Source organism: Zootoca vivipara, chromosome 2 (genome assembly GCF_963506605.1).
Source record: "Zootoca vivipara chromosome 2, rZooViv1.1, whole genome shotgun sequence".
Lineage (NCBI taxonomy): Eukaryota > Metazoa > Chordata > Lepidosauria > Squamata > Lacertidae > Zootoca > Zootoca vivipara.
The window spans coordinates 75,876,531-75,895,600 of NC_083277.1; the positions used below are offsets into that span (position 1 = coordinate 75,876,531).

Sequence of the window (19,070 nt, forward strand, 5' to 3'; positions counted from 1 at the left end):
CTACCCAAGCATGAGAGGGAGAAAGAGAATTCGGCGAGTATTGTAAGGGTGCGTGTGACTGCCTGTGTCTGGGGGGCACCAATCGATGGGGGAAGAGAAGACCAGGGCATAGCTGCCAAGTTTTCCATTTTCTCACGAGGAAGCCTATTCAGCATAAGGGAAAATCCCTGTAAAAAAGGGATAACTTGGCAGCTATGGACCAGGGAGGTGCCCACATGAGCGCAGACCTGGAATTGGGAGCAGCTGACTGACTCTGCGAGGCTATTGTGGCAAAGGACCTGGGGAAAGCCAGCGAGAGAAAGGCGGGCCTTTCCCTTCAGCAGCACTGTTGAGGCTGCTGTCATTGTATGCCGATGGCCGCACCTGATCCGGAAGGGCGGGGTGAGCGCCTGGAGCCGAGCCCCCTGTCCCAGCGGAGGCTCGCCCAGCAAAGGGAGAGGAGCGGCGCGTCCTGCTGGAAGGGCGCTAAGACCCTGTATTTGACGCGGAGGAAGCGGCGGGGAGGGACTGCGCGATCTGCGGGAGCCGGTTTAAAGGTTGACGTTTGTGTGCCGGAGGAGCCGGGCGCATCCATCTGGCTGGTCCGCGCCTGAGCCGAGCGCGCTCGCCAGGGGGGCGCAGAGCGAGCGTCTTCTCCGCGGAGCGAAACGGGCGCCACGAGAACAGCCGCCTCTCCTTCGCCCATTAATGTCCTGGACCATGGACAGGCTCAGCGGTAAGCAGAACGCCGGGCCAGCGCCCAGGTGGCGGCTGCCTGTATCGATCCGGTCGTTTGGATCTGGAGTGGGGCTGGTATGCTGTGGGGGGACGTCTGATCGGATTGTCGGGGAACGGGGCCCGCTTGCTCCGGATGGGGCGAACACTTGTTGCCGCGTAATTGGGAAGCTGGCGAGAGCAGGGCCCTCGGGGGATCCCCTGGCGGGGCGAGATCTTCGGTTTATTTAGCCCCGTAGCGTCAGCTGCTCCTGATTGCCCTTTCCTAGGGGAGATCTCCTCATGCCAATAATAAGACCTGTTTGCACCCGCTCAGTTCTCTAGAAAGCCTCGCTCGATTGAGCGTGCCATATTTATTCATGCTATCCGTCGCGGCTCGCGCGCTGCTGATTTGTGCCTCGGTCGATATTCTGATCAGAAGATGAAGCGTGCCACGCCCACGCGTGCTCACATTCACGGCACGTTCCGCGTGGGGATGTACCATTGTGTGCTTCAACGTGGGGTGGGGCGGAGAGAGGTTAGAAATCGGTAGGGCGGGGGACGTGATCGCAGTTTTGTTTCCATGGAGTAGTATTTGGAAAACGTGGGTGGTCAAATGGGATTCTGATCTATATATTTTAAAGTAATCGTGTGAGAATAATCGTAGGACAGCTTTAGAAAAGCGCTTTTGCGTGAGATAGACATTTAAAAATATAACAACACAAGCTAGATGTACGCGCCCAAAATGGTTAGTAAATGGCATTGTCTTAATGGGGCTTTGTGTAACTCGGGCGCTTGGGGGTGGGCGCGCGCGGTTGCCAAATTGCGCTGGAAGAATCTGCTTGGCTCCCTCCAGACTTCATTATTTCTTCACTGTTACTCCACCAATAGAGAGGATGACCTAAGACCTAATGTAAGAATGATCTCGGCCAGGAGGGATTGTTGTGTTTACTCCCCATGTGCAAGACACCACCGTGAGCTGTTTAATTGTGAACTGTACACACACATCAGCATGCTCTTGGGCCCCATCCTGTGCATGTCTCATTGGAAGCAAATCCTATGAGTTCAGGGAGACTTACTTCCAAGTCAGCATGCCCTGGGTTGTAGCCTTCTCTGTTATTAGGCAGAATTCTGTTGAGAGAAGCCTCTTCTGTTCGATGTGGTGGGGAGAGGGAAAGCTGATAAATCACTTTAAATAGACTGTATCAGGACATATGTGCTTTTCAAATCTCTGTGCTGTTTTGGAAAGGAGAGGCATTACTCAATTACTCACCTTATAGTGGCTTAGTGGCTAAATTGCTGGACCAGGAGCAAGTTGACACAGGTTCAAATACTTGGCCATGAAGCTCACTGGGTGACTCTGGGTCAGTCTCCCCAGTCTCTCCCTTCTCTCAGCCTAGCCTGCTTGTGAGGATAAAATGGGAGCGGAATACCCTTGCAAGCCACCTTGAGCTTCTAGGAGGAATTATCAAAGTAAAAATGGAATAAATAAAAAGTCAGCAAGTAACTGTTGGGTGCACAAGGGTCTTGTTGGAGATTAGCTTGGTTTTGGTAGCACCAAAAATCACAAGAATCCACTCTTAATTGATCTGTCTAGACTCGATCACGTGGTGGTCACCACACCATGTCAGTTGAGGATGCACAAGATTTGACTTTTGACATGTGTCTCCCGGCTTCAAGCTACTCTCTGAAGATTGGATACGAGACTCTCTTAAGAATACAGTATTAGGAGGGGGAGCAGGGAAAGGACAACACCATGTGAAAAATGAACAACATAGTTTAGCTGCAGTTCATTCATTTTCAGCTTTGTATTCTTGTTATAAAAAAGCATGCCTAGACATTCCGTTGTTTTAAGGTGCCATTTAGCTCCTAGCTTTCATATCTCAGTTTCTAACACTGGCCAGAGTCCCTCTCTCTTCCTCTCTGTCTCTGGGCTGGTTTTTCAATGCTACCTTTGTGGTAGTTGAATAAGGATTGGCATTCGAGCTCTTGGTGCTAAGCAGAGAGGCACTTGTGTGAAGGCCGGTGTGGGAAGAACTCAGCGAGAGTTGACTTCTAAAGCACAGCTCTTGACTTGGAGTGGCTCTTGGAGGGCTCACGGTGTGGCTTTCTAGAAGTCTGTGCTCGTGCCTCCCGTTAGCTTCCACCCAGTGAATACTGCGGCTGTGGTGCTTGCAGTGGCTACTGTCCTGAACGTGCAGATCTTCCCATCTCATGGCCCTTCCTTATTCCTGTGCAGTTCTTGATCTGTTTTCAGTACATGCAGCGAAAGATAAGCAGAGGAAAAAAGCAGGAAAGGAGTCGTGGCAGGAGACACAACACACTCGCTCATGACGAAACTTATTTGCAGGTGCGCTTGCTTTGCAAGCGCTAATGTGTTGTGGCCTGGTTTCCCTTGGAGGAAAAGCTAAAGGTGTCTTGCTTCTGTCCACAGTCAGCAGAATGAAGTGAACTATAACTTTTGCTTTGAAAACTTGGGGGACAGGACAATAATGATAGCAATACGTTTTCTGTGCTGTGTCACAAGTGTGTTGATCTTGGCCCCTCTTTTGGAGAGCATCTGCGGCAATGGCTCTCTGCTTCTCACCTCTCTCTCTCTCACAATGAAGTGGGACACTTATGTAGAGTAGAATCTAAACTGTTTGTGTCTGGAAATGCTATGTATATCTCCTCTATATACAGCGAACACATTCCAGCAGCAGTCTGGGCAGCTGGGGCAGTCTCAGTAAGGTTTTTTTTGCTATGATTTGTGGCTATAAATAAACCCTCTTCTGCACTTGCCCACCATAGGCTTTTGCTGAGGGCTGCAATTTTTTTAGGGTGGAGAAGCCTCGCTAGACAGGAGGGAGAATGCCAGTACCATCCTGCCTGCAGGGCAGGGGGTGGCGCAGAATGGATGGGGAAGCAAGGAGAGTGAACTCCCCATTTCCAGATCTGCCCTACAAAAGAAGTGACATATTGGGACCTGCGATGTTTTAAAGAGTAGTGGAAACTCATCAGCCCATTGCAGATCCTCTGAAGGTCAAGAGTTCTCCTTTTTCCTCCATGTAAGAGGATGGGTGATGCTTCCTCTATGGAAACGAAGTGGTCTCCTCCTCCCCACTTGTAAGTGATTGAGCATTTGGAGGCCAACCCATGCTCTGCTTGGGGCCTGCATCCTGTTACTCAGCCAGCTCTTGAGGCTGGGCAAAAGGCTTGGCACTGCTTCATTCTCGCATCCCTCCTGAAGCAGGAAGCATTTCTGCTGACTGTTGATAAGGGAATGCCTCTTGCAATGTTTTTCTTGGGAATTCTGACTGCCTTGCTTCCCCAGTGGGGGAACTTGTTGAGTGCTGAAAGCCACTTCTGAAATATCGTGAGCCAAGTCTGCAGATAATCATGTGCATACTTTGCTTAGAGGCAACGAGCCTGATGTGCATATATTGTTCATTTTTCAATTTAAAAAAAGGCCTGCTGTTGAAACGCAGCTAAGACATGGTACACTTAGTGCCCTTGCGGAGCGAGTCCCTTCAAGCATGAAGAAAGTGGAGCTAGCCCTCGGAGAAAAATCTTAATCTTGAAATGCATGATCCACTTCATGAAATCTAAACGCCGAAGAACATAAATAGTGGCCTAGGTTTGGTGCTTTCATCTGTAAAATGGGACTGAATATGCCCTTCATAATGGTGAGATGCAGGAGCAATGTTGGGGACTTAAGAGATTTGAGGCATGGGCCCATAGACATAAATTTGCACGTGCTAATTTCTTTTGTTTTTAAACAAAATTTATGTAACACTTGATCCTAAGAAAACTTGTAAGCAGTTTAGGAGAAATACTAAATTTATCAGCAAAAACAGCTTAAAACAAGTTATAAAAGCACTTAAAAGATAATTGAAATTACAGCAGACTAGGGCGGCGCTGTGGGTTAAACCACAGAGCCTAGGGCTTGCTGATCAGAAGGCTGGTGATTCGAATCCCTGTGACGGGGTGAACTCCCTTTGCTTGGTCCCTGCTCCTGCCAACCTAGCAGTTCGAAAGCACGAAGTGCAAGTAGATAAATAGGTACCGCTCCAGCGGAAAGGTAAACGGCGTTTCTGTGTGCTGCTCTGGTTCACCAGAAGCGACTTTGTCATGCTGGCCACATGACCTGGAAGCTATACGCCGGCTCCCTCGGCCAGTAAAGCGAGATGAGTGCCACAACTCCAGAGTCGTCCACGACTGGACCTAATGGTCAGGGGTCCCTTTACCTTTAAGAAGAGATTAAAGCATGTCAATATTCACGTGTCTGGATAGGCTTGCTTAAGCAAAAATGTTTTAAGCAGGCACTGAAAGGAAAACAGTGAAGATGCTTACCTGATGTCAATAGACAGGGAGTTCCAAAGTTTAGGGGCTACCCCACTAAAAGACCCATATCTTACAAGTGTGCAGCAAGTATGTTGGGGCACCTAGAACAGTTCCAGTTCCGGGGGGGGGAGCAGTTGAATGGGCACATGTGGAGTAAAATAAACTGCTCCCAAGCAAACCGTTACCAATTGTAGCACCTTAAACTTGGTGCAATAACAAATCAGCAACCAGTTCAGATCTTTTGATCAGAAGTGTTATATGCTGACAGGGTCTCACAATCCTGGAGCTAGGAGAATGACTAAGGAGTGCAGCTGAGCATTCTCGATTTCTTAATGATTCTCCGAAAGAAAGAAGGGAAAGAAAAGGCTCCAGGACTGTGTTCTTCAGAGTGAGCAGGAAGACTCTCATCCTGCTTCCCTACACTTGCATACACACCACCTTAACCTCCCAAGTGATGGTTGTTAACAGAAGCACAGGGGGTGGGTGGGGGGAGAGGATTGGCTGAGTTTCTTGCCAGTAGCCCAAATGTGATAATTTCGGCCAAAATGCCCTTATTGTCTCCTAGACCAGGCATCCCCAAACTCAGCCCTCCAGCTGTTTTGGGACTACAGCTCCCATCATCCCTAGCTAACAGGACCAGTGGTCAGGGATGATGGGAATTGTAGTCCCAAAACAGCTGGAGGGCCGAGTTTGAATTCCAGAGTGCAGACATGTAGCCTGTGATGCGGTTTATAGCCCCTTAAAATCTATTGTCTTAATACTTTTCAGACTATGCTGTCCCATCTTGTCTGACAGCTATTTAAATATTTACAGGACAGGAAAAAGAGATTCCATACTCTTACCAGAAGAACCCACAAATCTATTGTTCAAAATGGCTGGGGGTGGGAGGGGTAGCTGTGAATTCAAATTCAGATTCATTTATTTTTGGGTCATTATCCCGTCAGTCCTGAGAGATATTCCCCTCCCTCTAAAATATCACAGCTTTTGCTGTCTGTGTACTTAATTGTATCTCCATTTCCATAGAAGCCAGTTGGCATCACTGTGGATGAATGAGCTAAGGATTTGAAACAGGCAGACCTCGCCTTTGAAAGTCATGCATTAAGAAGAAGAGACTGTGGCATCTTTTAATAGTACACCCTGAGGATAAGTCACTGTGGGTGGTTATTCAACTAAGTTTAATTCAGAGTAGATCTGTTAAAATTAATGGACCTCTCTTGGCCAGGCCATTATCATTAGTTTCTGCAGAATGCTGTTGGGTCCCTCTAGACTGGTGGGGATTTGTGTGTATTCTGCAACATGTTGTTGATGCGATGATAGTGGATTTATACTGAGCCATTCCACTTTATTAGTTGTTTTCCAGTGAAGGTTAGCACATTGTCATCCACAGAAGCACTCTTTGCTATAGCACAACAAAAATGGAACAAAAGCAACAACACTCCTGGAACATTTGTGGTATAAAAAGCTACAGGATTTTAGCATGAAACTACCAGTATGGGGAATGCTCCAATTAGAAGCAAATTGTTTGACCTGAAACATTTGCAGGCACACACAGTATTGAAAGCACAATTATGCATAACTGTCCAGGTACCATCATGAGCACAAAACATCATAAATGCACAATAAAAAGTACAACTAGAGCAGCCCATTGTCTTTTACTTGCCTTCAAACAGCCCAAGGTTCCACCACCCCCTAAAAACCCTTCTGTGCCCAGACTTTCATATATATTTTTATTTGATGTTGACAAAGAAGTCGGGGCCCACATATTTTGGGTGGCCTTGGCATCTGGCAAACATGTTGTGGTCACCATTAATCTTGTCCCTCCCTTGAGTCCTCTGGTGTGCACAGAGGATGTGGGGGAAAGGGAGAGTCATGTCTGTGATGCCTCCAAACTGCAGAACAGAATTAAGTTGGTGATGAGACGCTTTCTGTTGCCTAAGCTGCAGGCATGGCATGAGAAGCGAAGTTCCATCTGGGGAGCTATGGTGGGAGTGGGCTATTTCCATCATGCCGTGCTTGTGGGCTTCTAAAGAGGCATGTGGCTGGCCACTGGGGAGCAGAATGCAGGACTAGATGGACCTTGGATTTGATCCTGCTGGATTTCTCTTGTGGGTTTACCTGTCCATTGATCTTTTTAGAAGTTCTGAGTGCATCCAAAGTGCAACAGAAAGTCAGAGGTGAGGGAAGGGATGCTTGTTGAATGGTGGCTATAGTGGATGTGTTTGCAGATCCTTCCTGAGAATGATTGGACATGAATATTGATCCGTCCATTACAGTCCTGGTTCTGCTAGCCAGCTGTCACTCACTTCCTGAGCATACTTATAGATTGTAGCAGAGTGGAGACAACTACCCGCTCCAGTTTGTATGAGTTGAAAGATCGGCCCAGGGGTATAGCTAGCTACTCCGGCACCCGGAGCGGCGGGGGCAGAGCAATCTGTGCACAGGGGCGCCACAATGGTCCAAGCCTCACATTGCCGTTTCGGGCAGTGCAGGGCCCCGAGCCACAGTGTCACTCCCAGGAGAGAGATGTAGCCCGGGTGCACTGCAGGCCAGGCCCCGCGGTAAGTGCCGACCCCCACGGTGTGCCATTTTGTCACCCCCCTCAAGGATGACACCCGGGGTGGACCGCACCCCCTGAACCCCCTTCCTACACCCCTGGGTCAGCCCCAAGCATGTGACTAACAAGACCATAGGTTATGGGAAATCTTCTCTGGTGCAATGGTGCATTTGAACTCCTTGGGTGCTTAAACACCCAACATGTTAGGAAAGAGAGTGACCTGTTTAACATCAAAGCCAGGGCTAGTGTGCTACTCTGGCCAACATTATTCCCAGACTCCCTGCAGGTGCTTGCGATGCTGATTCCAAAGCTTGGCAACCTGTCACTTTAGTTTTGGTACGCAGCCCTTGTGTGAGAGATGTTGTCTAAGGGCCAAAGGGATGAGATCCATGACTAGCCATCTTGATGCAGAGAGTGAAGAGATAACTCGCCCTCCTTCACCACTATTTCCTCAACCTAATTTATCCCTCAAGGTGCTGTGAGTTCCAGTAGAGAACACTCTCTGTGTTAGCAGTGTACCCTCTGGTTCCCCTGGGTGCACGTGATGGAACCCCGACAGTGTGGTGAAGTGCTGTACAACAACAGACTTGTAAAAGTTGTATTCCTGTTCACAGCACCCTTTGCTTGTACAGTCAGACTCTTTAGTATTTCAGTTGCTTTAAAAAATATGTTACATACAAATTTTCTTCCTGTTGCAAAGTCCCGTGTGTGTGTGTTTTAACCCAAGAGCGTAACACAGGGAACCCTTCAGTTCCTTGTGTGTGATCACTTCAGACCAGTATGCAGCCTTGCCACAGAGAAAGGGTGACATTGGATTGGGTGGGCGGAATCCTGAATCATTCTTGATCTTCTGCCTAAAATCCACTTTGGGAATTCCACCCTCTCCTAAAACGCAGCCAAATTCAAGGGTGTGTGTTGTGAAAGAGGGTTGGGGATAGGATCACCGCACCCCCAGCTGCTACGGAGAGCAGCCCTCCCCTACATTGTTGCAATTCTGTCTCTTGGCAACTGAGTCACTGCAATGGAAGGAGAATCAATGCAAGGCCAGCTCTTTATAATACGTGGCAAAGAAGGAGAAGGCAGCCATGCTTCTGAATGTCAGCTGCTGGAAACCGCAGGAGGGGAGACTACACTTGTGCTTGGGCCCTCCTTGCATCAGGCTGGCCACTATAAGAACAGGATTCTGGGATTCTAGACTGGCCTGATCCAGTCTGTTTGGGGTTTTGAGTCAAGGTGCTCACCCAGGTCCTGTAGAGGAAGGTGAGCATTAAATGGAGACCAGATTCATCAAAGTGTTTGCTTCCCTCCTGCCTTGCATCCTCATGGATGGGCTACCCCTTTCCTCCAAGGAGTTCAGAGTGGTGGACTCTTAATCTCCCCATTTCATTCTCACAACAAACCTGTGGGGCAGGTTGGGTTGAGAGAAGGTGTCTGGCCCAAGGTCATCCAGTAAGCTTCTTCTTCTTTTTTAATTTATTTTTTATTCACTTTTCTTTTTCTATCATTACATACATCTCATAACAATAACATTTATATTAAATCACCTCTTCCCTCCCCTCCCCTCCTGCGCTTCCCCCAACTTCCACTGGTTTGTTTCCCCCTTATTACATACTGCTGTTTCCTAAAGGGTTCACTATATTTTTTCTTTATCATTTTAAATGTTCTTTTTTAATAAAGATGTGAGTGTATTTAAATCCTGCCATCAAGTCAATATTCTTCCTTTGTTTCTGCAGGTATATTATAAATGGTTCCCATTCTTTTTCAAAGTCACTGTTGACTTTTTCTCGAAGTTAGTTGGCATTTCTTCAGTCTTCCACTTTTGTGCTATCAAAATTTTTGCCACCGTAGTAGCATACATGAATAGTGACCTCTTCCCTTTCGGCAGATCTTGACCTAAAATGCCTAACAGGAAGGCCTCTGGTTGTTTAACAAATGTTATTTTCAACATTTTCTTCAATTCATTATATATCATTTCCCAATACAATTTTACATTTTTACAATCCCACCACATATGATAAAAAGTACCTTCAACCTCACACCTCCAACACTCTTTTCATTTTTATACATTTTTGCCAATTTGACTGGTGATACGTACCATCTATACATCATCTTCATGTAATTCTCTCTCAACAATATACAATCCGTAAATTTCAAATTTACTTTCCACAATGTTATCCAATCTTCAAATTGTATATTGTGACCTATATCTTGTGCCCATTTAATCATTACCGATTTTACTTCTTCATCTTTAGTTTCCCACTCCAAAAGGATATTATATGCCTTTTTTTAATAGTTTTGAATTCTCTTCTATCATTTCCTTTTAGAATTTGGAAACCGAATATGAAAAACCTTTCTTATTGTCCTCTTTGAAGATATCCTTTAACTGTCAATGGTGCGACTAACTTTGAAGATGTTCCTTTATTTCTTCATATTCTTTCAATTTTAGGTTTCCCTCTTGTTCTACCAATAAGTCTCTGTATGTTGGCAATTCTTTCTTTTTTTCCAATGTTTTAAGTGACAATGCCTCAATAGGTGATAACCACCAAGGTGTCTTAGGTTCTAATAAGTCTTTATATTTTTCCCACACTTTGAACAGTGACTCCTTGTTATATGATTGTGAAACCCTTTGTGTATTTTTGCTTTTCCATACCATAAATAAGCATGCCATCCAAACCTGTTGTCATGTCCTTCCAATTCTGTTATTTCCTCCCTATCTAACTTGATCCAATCCCAGATCCATATTAGGGATGCAGCTTCATAATACAATTCTAAGTCTGGAAATGAGAATCCGCCTCTTTCCTTCACATCTGTTAATATCTTATTTTTTATCCTTGGCTTTTTCCCATTCCAGACAAATATTGAAATCTCTCTTTGCCATTCTTTGAAGCATGCATTCCCCGTTATTACTGGAATAGTTTGGAAGAGAAATAACATTCTTGGAAGTACATTCATTTTTATAGTTGAAATTCTTCCCATTAGAGAGAGATTCATCCTATTCCATGTTTCCAAATTTCTTGATTTCATGCAAAAAAAATTCATAATTATCTTTTAAAATATTTATATTTTTTTGCTGTTATCCATACACCCAAATATTTTAATTTTTTATGTACTTCTATCCCTGTCATTTCTGTCATTTCTTTCCTTTCAGATTCTTTAAGATTTTTTAATAACAATTTACTTTTACTTTTATTTTATTTAAATCCTGCCACTTGACCAAACTCGTATTATATTCATTACTTTTGGGAGATAATTTTTTGGATTTTCCATGGTTATTACCAAATCACCTGCAAATGCTTTCAGCTTGGGCTCATTTTTCTTTACTTTTATTCCTGACACTTCTCTATCTACCCCAGGCATCCCCAGACTTCGGCCCTCCAGATGTTTTGGACTACAATTCCCATCTTCCCCAACCACTGGTCCTGTTAGCTAGGGATCATGGGAGTTGTAGGCCAAAACATCTGGAGGGCCGCAGTTTGGGGGTGTCTGATCTATCCAGTAAGCTTCATGGCTGAGTGGGGATTTGAACTCTTATCTCCCAGGCCCTACCTAGTCCAACCACTGCAGCACACGACATCTCTACTGCCTAGACCAAGCCTGGGGTTTTTGTGGCCCTCTAGTTGTTGCTGTTCCCATCGCCCCTGATCATTGGCTATGCTGGCAGGGTCTGATGGGGATTGTAGTCCAGCAACATGTGGATGGTCACAGGTTCCTCAAGTTTGGCACAGACCCTAGATTTTGTGACGCCCTTCCTTAAAGACCTGCCAGAGAATTCCCATTCAGCTTTTGCCTCTGATACTGTGCCTGCAGACTTCAGGGTATCCAAACTTTCATCACCACTGTGCAGATGACATCACCACGATTCTGCCCCTCCTCTGCCTTTTGCATTCTTCCACCAACGCTTGAGCACAGGGCGTGCATAGTGCAAATTATAGTCATTTATACATGAGAGCAATTTATCTTTGTGATCAGCTGTGCTTAGATAGGAACAAAGGAAATATGGAAATAAGCCCAGACATAATTGAAAATCCAATGTCAAGATATAGGCAGAGGAGGGAGAGAACTTGTGGGCTGCTCAAGCATTGCTTTCTGATTATTGTTGTAGCTGCTCCCTTGTCAAACAGACCAGCCGCCGCTTGAGCTTCCAGTAGCCTAACTTTTTAGCAGTGGAAATCACTAAATTGAAACCAGTCAGCAAAGCTCCAGTCAGGGCCCCCTTTCCATTTCCACACTCAGGCCATTAGTGACTGATTCATTCTCCCTCAGGATGCTGCACAATCTAGTAGGGGGAAAATGGATTTGATCTCTAGAGGTTGTGTAACTTGGAAATAACAGTTTCCAGAGGGAACATGTGGCTTGATGGCAGGGTGCCAGGTGCGTTTTGCACCTAAAGATTCTCAATTTGCAAGCATTTCATTTTTAAAAATATAATTTTTATTAAATTTTCTGTTTTACAATTTAGAACATTCAGCTTTTGAACCTTCTTCTCTTTCCATGGTTCAATTTGCATAACATAAATCCCTGCATATGGTACCAATATTTTTATTATAAACACCAAATTAAACATGTATCAACAGTTTCTGATAAAAATGTGATATTGACAATGTCTTTTATGTGAATTGTGTATTAGTTCATGGACTTGACTGTTGCCCATCTGCAGTAGGTGATGGGGCAGAATTTCTTGTTCATCTCCTGATAACACAGATAAAACAGGATAGCTCAGCTGGATAGAGCATGGTGCTGATAGCACCAAGGCTGTAGGCTCGATCCCCATATGGAACAGCTGCATATTCGTACATTGTAGAGGGGCCGGACTAGATGATCCTCAGGATCCATTCCAGCTCTACAGTTCTATAATTGGCTTACTGAACAGCTGCAATAGGCCATTTTTGGCAACCAAAAATGTCTATTGAATGGGCTTCTTGCATGTTGTGTTCAGTGATGAGTGCCAGGCATAAAACTCCAAGGAAATATGCTGAATGACAATGTGCCAGGAATATCTAGATTGCTGCAGCTGACTTCCCAGGTGTGTTTTGCTCTTCACTTTAATAGATCTGGGACTTATCCTATGAACTGTTGCATGTGCACTGTTGACCTGGAGCAAAAATGGCATGGTTGCCAACCACGCCTTTGGGCTAGCGCTGGGACTCAACCCTTTCTGGATGATACTGCAATATTCGTATGTGGTCTTGTATCATCAGAAGCACCATGATTGAGGAACCGTACAGATTGCATCCCTCTTAAGGCTCAGCTAGCTAGCCTGCCTGCCCACCACCACTGAGCTCCTGCTTTAGAGGAGAAAGTGGGCAAGAAGTTGGTCCATAATGGGATATGCAGGGTAGGTCCTCAACCAGGGTCACTGTTTCTAGGGAACTAGATTTCCATCCAGGGAAAATTCCTATAACCTTGTTCAACAGAGCTGCACACAAGTTTCCAGTGTTACTGCTTGTGGAGAGGTTAGAAGCTAATCTCCCTAGCAAAGGACGGGCTGTATTGACAGGAAGTGCCGTCACAACCCGTGGCCTTGGTGCTGCACCTGAATATCCAGCAGTGGGTGGAAATGGGAGGGCTGGACTTGGCTTAAGATAGAGAGACTGTGTGTGTGCTCTTGTCCTGTTCTCACTCAGCTGAGCCTGGAATTATCAAACGGAGTACAACTGAGGGACTGGAGCACTCCTTCTTTCTGCATACTCCACCACCATATGGTGAGACAGGGGGAAGTCTCTAGTTACTACACAGCTGTTGCAGCCAGCCAGGCTTCTGTGTGGAGAGCCTCTATTAACAGATCACATTACAATGAGCCAGCAGAGCCAGGGGGTAACCATAAGGCAGCTCACACCCTCTTTCCAAGTTGCTATGACAAAAGGACTATGTGGAACGTGTGGTCTCTGTGTGGGATGCCTTGTGTTGCTCAGTCATATACTGTATAGCAGAAAAGAGAGATAAGGAGGTTTCGGACTCCTGGTAGTAATCTGTGCAATGGAAAAGGCAAGGATCAAAATACATTTCCAAAATTACTCCTTCTGGGATTTGGGGGAAATGGAGATTTTGGAGGCAGAGAATGAACTGAAGTCACTTCTGACTTCAGAAAGTTTGTGAGTGTGTTTTAATGGGGGCAAGTGGAAAGAGTAACCCTCAGGCAGATGCTCCCTAAAGCTATGGAATAAAGGATGTGTTTTGAACAGGGGTTCTTGAATTTTGGCTGGCCTGGGTATCCAGCCACTATTTGAGGTTGGAGACTGCCTTGTCCTGAGTCTTCTGTCACACGCAGAAGGGACTTAGGAAGCTACCTTATATTGAGCCAGACCATGAGCTAAAAGAGGCATTGATGCCTTTCACCGACAGAAATCTTAATACCCACCCCACAACTCTTGACATTGCCCAGATACCTTCAAACCCATTTTCACAGCATGAGAACTAGAAACCAACTTTTTTAAAAAGAAGAAAAGAAAGATGGGATACTATTACAGTACTACATCCCGTGAGTCTCCTATGCGGTTATGCTCAGATTCCGGGTATTTGTGTATACATTGCTTCCTACCCCAACAAAAGCATTTAGTTTCTGCTGAGCACTTCATTTCAGTTTTTCCACTATCTCACTATCTTCTGTATGGTCTTCTTATCAGCCTGTGTTGCCACAAAAGAGTTCTGTTTTCTTTAACCTTTTGAAACCTAAGCAATCTCCCCACATTCCTTGGGCTTCATTTACTTGGGGTGGGGATGGGGCTATAATCTAAATGTAAACATGATTCAACTCTGCATGCTTTTTGATCATAGACTCTTCCTACAGCGGTTTGAACCATGCGGTTAAAGTGGTCAGTTTCCAAAGTTAGGCATGTACTTGACTCTTGTCCAGCTGAAATCATTTGAACTTTCAGTGGAATCCTATGCGTGCCCAATCAGAAGTGGGCCCGAATAAATTCAGCGGGAGTTTCTCCCAAATAAGTGAGTACAGTGGTACCTTGGTCCTTGAAAACCAAGATGCAGCTTCCAATTGGCTGCAGGAGCTTCCTGCACTCAAGCGGAAGCTGCGTTGAGCTTCTGAAAAACGTTTGCAAACTGGAAAACTTAGTTCCAGGTTTGCGGTGTTTGGGAGTCGATTTGTTTGAGAAGTAAGCCATTTGAGATACAAGGTACCACTGTATGTATATGTTTGCAGCCCATACTATAGCAGTACTGGAGAGTCAAAGGATAAGACTGCTAGAATGCAGCAAGTCTGTATAATTAGCCAAAGACCGCACAAGTCAAACCTCTAATCCAGGTTTCTGGTGGTACTGGATAACATTTAAGATACCAATTTGGCAACAGCATTTGGGGGGTGGGGTGGGGAGGGGAGGGAGCAGGCTGAACTAAAGTAATCCTGATGAGTTGGGTGGAGCTCTTGTTTTAGATGCTCTGAGGAAGCATCAGCCGGAGCAGGATTTCCTGGTATTGCATCCAGGTTCTTGCAGTTCCTGTAGCGGAAAGATGTTTCACTCATGTCTTGGGAGCTGTTGGGGGGCTTTCTAGCTCTTGCTAACTCTGGGAAGCCGTGGCTCTTTTGCTCTTGCTGTGCCCTTCTCTTTGAAGAGGGCAGCAATGCTTCAAAGCTGGAGGGCTACTGAAAGGGCCAGGCAATACATGGCACCAACTACATCATGTGCTCTTTGTGTGCAGGATTTTTTTCTGGCAGAAATACCTAGCATTTGGGATCCAGAGAGTAGGACTTTAGCTGTTGTTCCCTCCCCCCACCCTTGTTGAGGTCCCAATCTGGATTCCCTCCCCACCCAGTGTCTACAATTTCCATGGATTAAAACAACTCCTATGGGAGATTCTCTCTTCTTGCCCCTTGCATTGCAAATTGCAGATGCAGGGGGCTCAGCTGGGACCACAAGAGGAAGCAAAGGGTTCAAGTCCCTGCCACTTCCTTTCTTCCCATGTCGGGGTCCCACTCTTCACCAGGACATTTCATCGCCTTCTGGTGAGGGTGCTGCAAAAAGTCCCAGTCCCTCCTCTCTAGCTTGGTGCTCTGGAGGGAGCAGGGATCATCCCGTGCTGAGCTTCAGCGATGTGCAAAATGCCTTGCCCTTTTTCCAGCTGTGAGGTAGAGCAGAAGGTTAGGGCTGGCCATTTTGGTGCTGGGACACGGATGTGCTTGGAGCATCTTAGATGATTGACATTAAAACAAGTCCCTGATCCCCTTCCCCAGCTTCCGAATTATGGTACTATGGAGAGGAGCAGAGGATTGTGGTGGAAGTCCTGCAGAGACAATTAGCTAGAAGGACCGTTGCAGAGAATGGCTCTTATTTCAGAATAAACATGCATATCAGTTGCACAGAAGGAGAGAGGCCAGGTTCCCATGATCAAGACCTGCCAAAAATCTGTGGCTACTGGCCACAATAACAGCTATGTTCTATCAACCTCCATTGTCAGAGGCATCATGCTGCCAAATACCAGTTGCTGGAAAACGCAGGAGAGGGTTCTTGTGCTCAGGTCCTGCTTTTCAGGCTTCCGGTGGGCATCTGGTTGGTCATTATGAGCACAGGATGCTGGGTTAGATGGGCCACTGGCCTGATCCTGCAGGTTCCTCTTATGTTCTATGGTCCCCTGTTCCTTGGTATCTCACCTAGGATTCTGCATCATCTGCAGACCTGGATCATGGCTCCCAGGCCCAGAGTCCTTGGCTCTACCTCAGCTGGTGGAAAAAATAATAGAAGAACATATAAAATGATGTACTCACCAGCCAAACAACCCCATTTTGGGAGGCATAAAATATTACCCATACTGAAGGCTGCCTCAGTTTCTCTTTTTCGCTTGGAGGGGGAATCATGATCCTTCCCAGAAAGGGTCTCAAAACTGTCTCCTCCTTCTGTCTTTTTTTTGGGGGTGGGATTGCATCTTCATTTGACCATTCCTGTTTAGCTTGTCTGTCGATATAAATGCCTCTCCTGTCTGATGGCCACAGTTTCCCGGAGGCTCTCCAAAGGCCCTTTCCCCCCTTGTCTGTGGGTTTTATTCATAAGCTATTTACACTGTCCCATTTCCCAAAACCAATCTCAGTTTGGGAAAGAGAGAGTGCCCAAGAGCAGGAAATGCCATTCCCTTGGGCTTGTGAGGGGAACTTCAGCTGGGGGAGCTGGAAAACAACACCACAGAGGGGGAGATTGCATTCTCCCCTTCCATCAGGGGTCTGCCCTTCCGCCTTGGCCCACTGAGCAGCTCTGAGCTTTGCTCTCCAACCTCCCCTGGGCACTCCTGTCTTTGTGTCTCAGTCTCCTGTATCTCTGGGCAGGGCAGGGTGCCAAAGCCCTGCAAAACCTGCTGCTTTTCTCTACTCCACAGTGATTGTTTTGAAGAGGCCCGCACCAGAGCTTGGCTTTGAAAAGCAAGTTTATTCTAGATTGTGAGTAATATTAACATTCTCTCCTTTGGTCTTAAAAGTTTGTTTTCATACATTACTCAGCAGGTCTGGCAGTTTCTTTAAAAGGACATGCCGGCCCTCTCTTCTGCAAGCCCCTTGATGCTCCCTTTGTTATGCAGAAAGTCATGGCATGCGCCAGAAAAGAGCCGTAATATACTCCTAGATTCCTATCTAAATCACCCAGGTTCTGGGTTCTGCTAACATCGAGCATACGCTGCTGGTGTGGCTTGATAACATTTGATCTCAAAGCAGCTGTAGACCCTCCCTCCTTCCCCACCCCCACATATACCTTCAATACAGGGCCATCCCACCTCTGTGACCAAGTGGGCTGCAAGATTACTTTGACCCAGAACCCAGAGGCCACACACCGAATTAAATTTCCATATCACCTGTGTGTACATATGTACATAGTGTGTGTATTACTAAAGCAGCCTGCATTCTGTCTGTATAGAATCTAGATAGCGATCCTTGCTGTCCCCTGGAAAACTCCCTCCTACCCCGCCCCCTCAGAGCACAGACTGTTGAAGGGTGTAATTTAGGAAGCCCCAGGTATCTATGCGCCATCTCTCATTTCCAAATTTATCTTCCTGGTGGTCACAGCTAATAATTCATAAGCCCACCCAACATTCCATTCCTCTCTTCTGTGCCTTGGCTGGCTGTGTGTTGAAGGCAGGGCAGGATATGGCTCCTTCTGAGTTAACTGTGTAAAAATACTGGCTAACCCAGAACAAAGGGAGTCAGGAAAATACAATTGGTTACCCACCTCTCCCAAGTGCTACAGTGAGTTGAAATGGGCTGTGCGGCAGACTCTAGCAAAAGAAGGCTAGCAAAGTATTCGGCAATTCTTCTGTGGCAAAGGGTAGTGAACTCAACCCTAAATTCTGTGTTTTTAGGAATGCATAGCCATTACTTCATATTATCAATGATGATATTTGGAACACAGAAGCAATGCTAGTCCTTGCCTGGAGAGTTTACATGGACGTGAATTCGATGAAGCATATTGAGCCTTCCCTACTGAATGCTCAACCTGTAATAATCGTGGTGGGAGATGATGGTTTAGAGAGGACATTACAGGCTTTGAGGAAAGGATAGAAGGTGGAATAAGGGAATAGGGGTGGTGGTGGGCTGTTCAGGTGTAACATGACAGGCAAATGCAGTGAAAACAAAGGGAAACAGATGAGCTTCTGGACCCTTTTATGATGCTGAGACCTCAACCAGGAGATGATTGGCCTGATTAAATTGCTTAATCTCTCAACCTTTCACACAGCCCATTATTAGTAAAGATACACAACAGGCATCTTACATAGTGCGGCATGTTTTAATCCCCCCCCAATACCTAGTTCAAAAGCCCTGGGGCTGTTAGTATGCTAAACAGCTGGAAAGCTTTCAGTTCTATTTGCTCCTTCTTTCTGGTTAGCCGACCACAAAAATGTTTTCAGAGATTCTTTTAAGGAACCCAATAATATTTTCTTTCCCTGTTGCTTCCTCATTATTGCAGTTCAAGGCTTCTTTCAGCACTGAAGCAACAATTAAAACCATTAAAACAGTCAATGATAAGTGGTTGCCACTGATATCCAGCTGTGTGGCTCGGTGGTGTGAATCTAACTTATTTTGTATACATCTCACTGCTGGGGGTAGGGCTGTGTCCTCCTGGGTAAATGTTTTGTTTAAATAACCAGATGGATCCCTTGTGTCGGATTTTCTGAACACTCTTTTATGTGGCATCCATTGCACATTAGGATAATTATATGTAGAAGGTTACAGACTGATCCCCAGTTGCCCATTTCCAGGCAGGCCCATCTTAGCCATAGAGGCTAGTGGCGCGGGGCGCCAAGTTCTGGAGGGCACCAGGTGACAATCCAGGGAACACCAAACGAGCGCGCTGAGTGAGCGAGGGTGCATGTGTCGCTCCCGCCGAGCGCCGGCTCGGTTTTTTCCTTTTAGCCTGCAGGCACCGAATTCTGTGGGGCGCCAGAAGGCTAAAAGGGGAAAAACCAAGCCGATGCTCAGTGGGAGAGGCACACGCACCCTCACCCGCAGCACGAAGCGCCCAGTTGAGTCGGGAGGCGCAGCGCCCAGCCTCCGCCTCTTCCCCACCTCCAG

The 19,070-nt window shown here is 46.2% G+C and overlaps 1 protein-coding gene across 1 annotated transcript in view; it reads left to right on the plus strand.

The window, feature by feature from the left end:
- Positions 1-357: 357 nt before the first annotated feature.
- AFAP1L1 (actin filament associated protein 1 like 1) overlaps positions 358-19,070 on the plus strand; it is a 79,558-nt gene continuing 60,845 nt past the window's right edge. Inside the window, exon 1 of the mRNA XM_035105263.2 lies at positions 358-715. Within this exon, the coding sequence (XP_034961154.1) occupies positions 688-715 (28 nt within the window). The 5' untranslated portion in view covers positions 358-687. The remainder of the gene's footprint in view (positions 716-19,070) is intronic.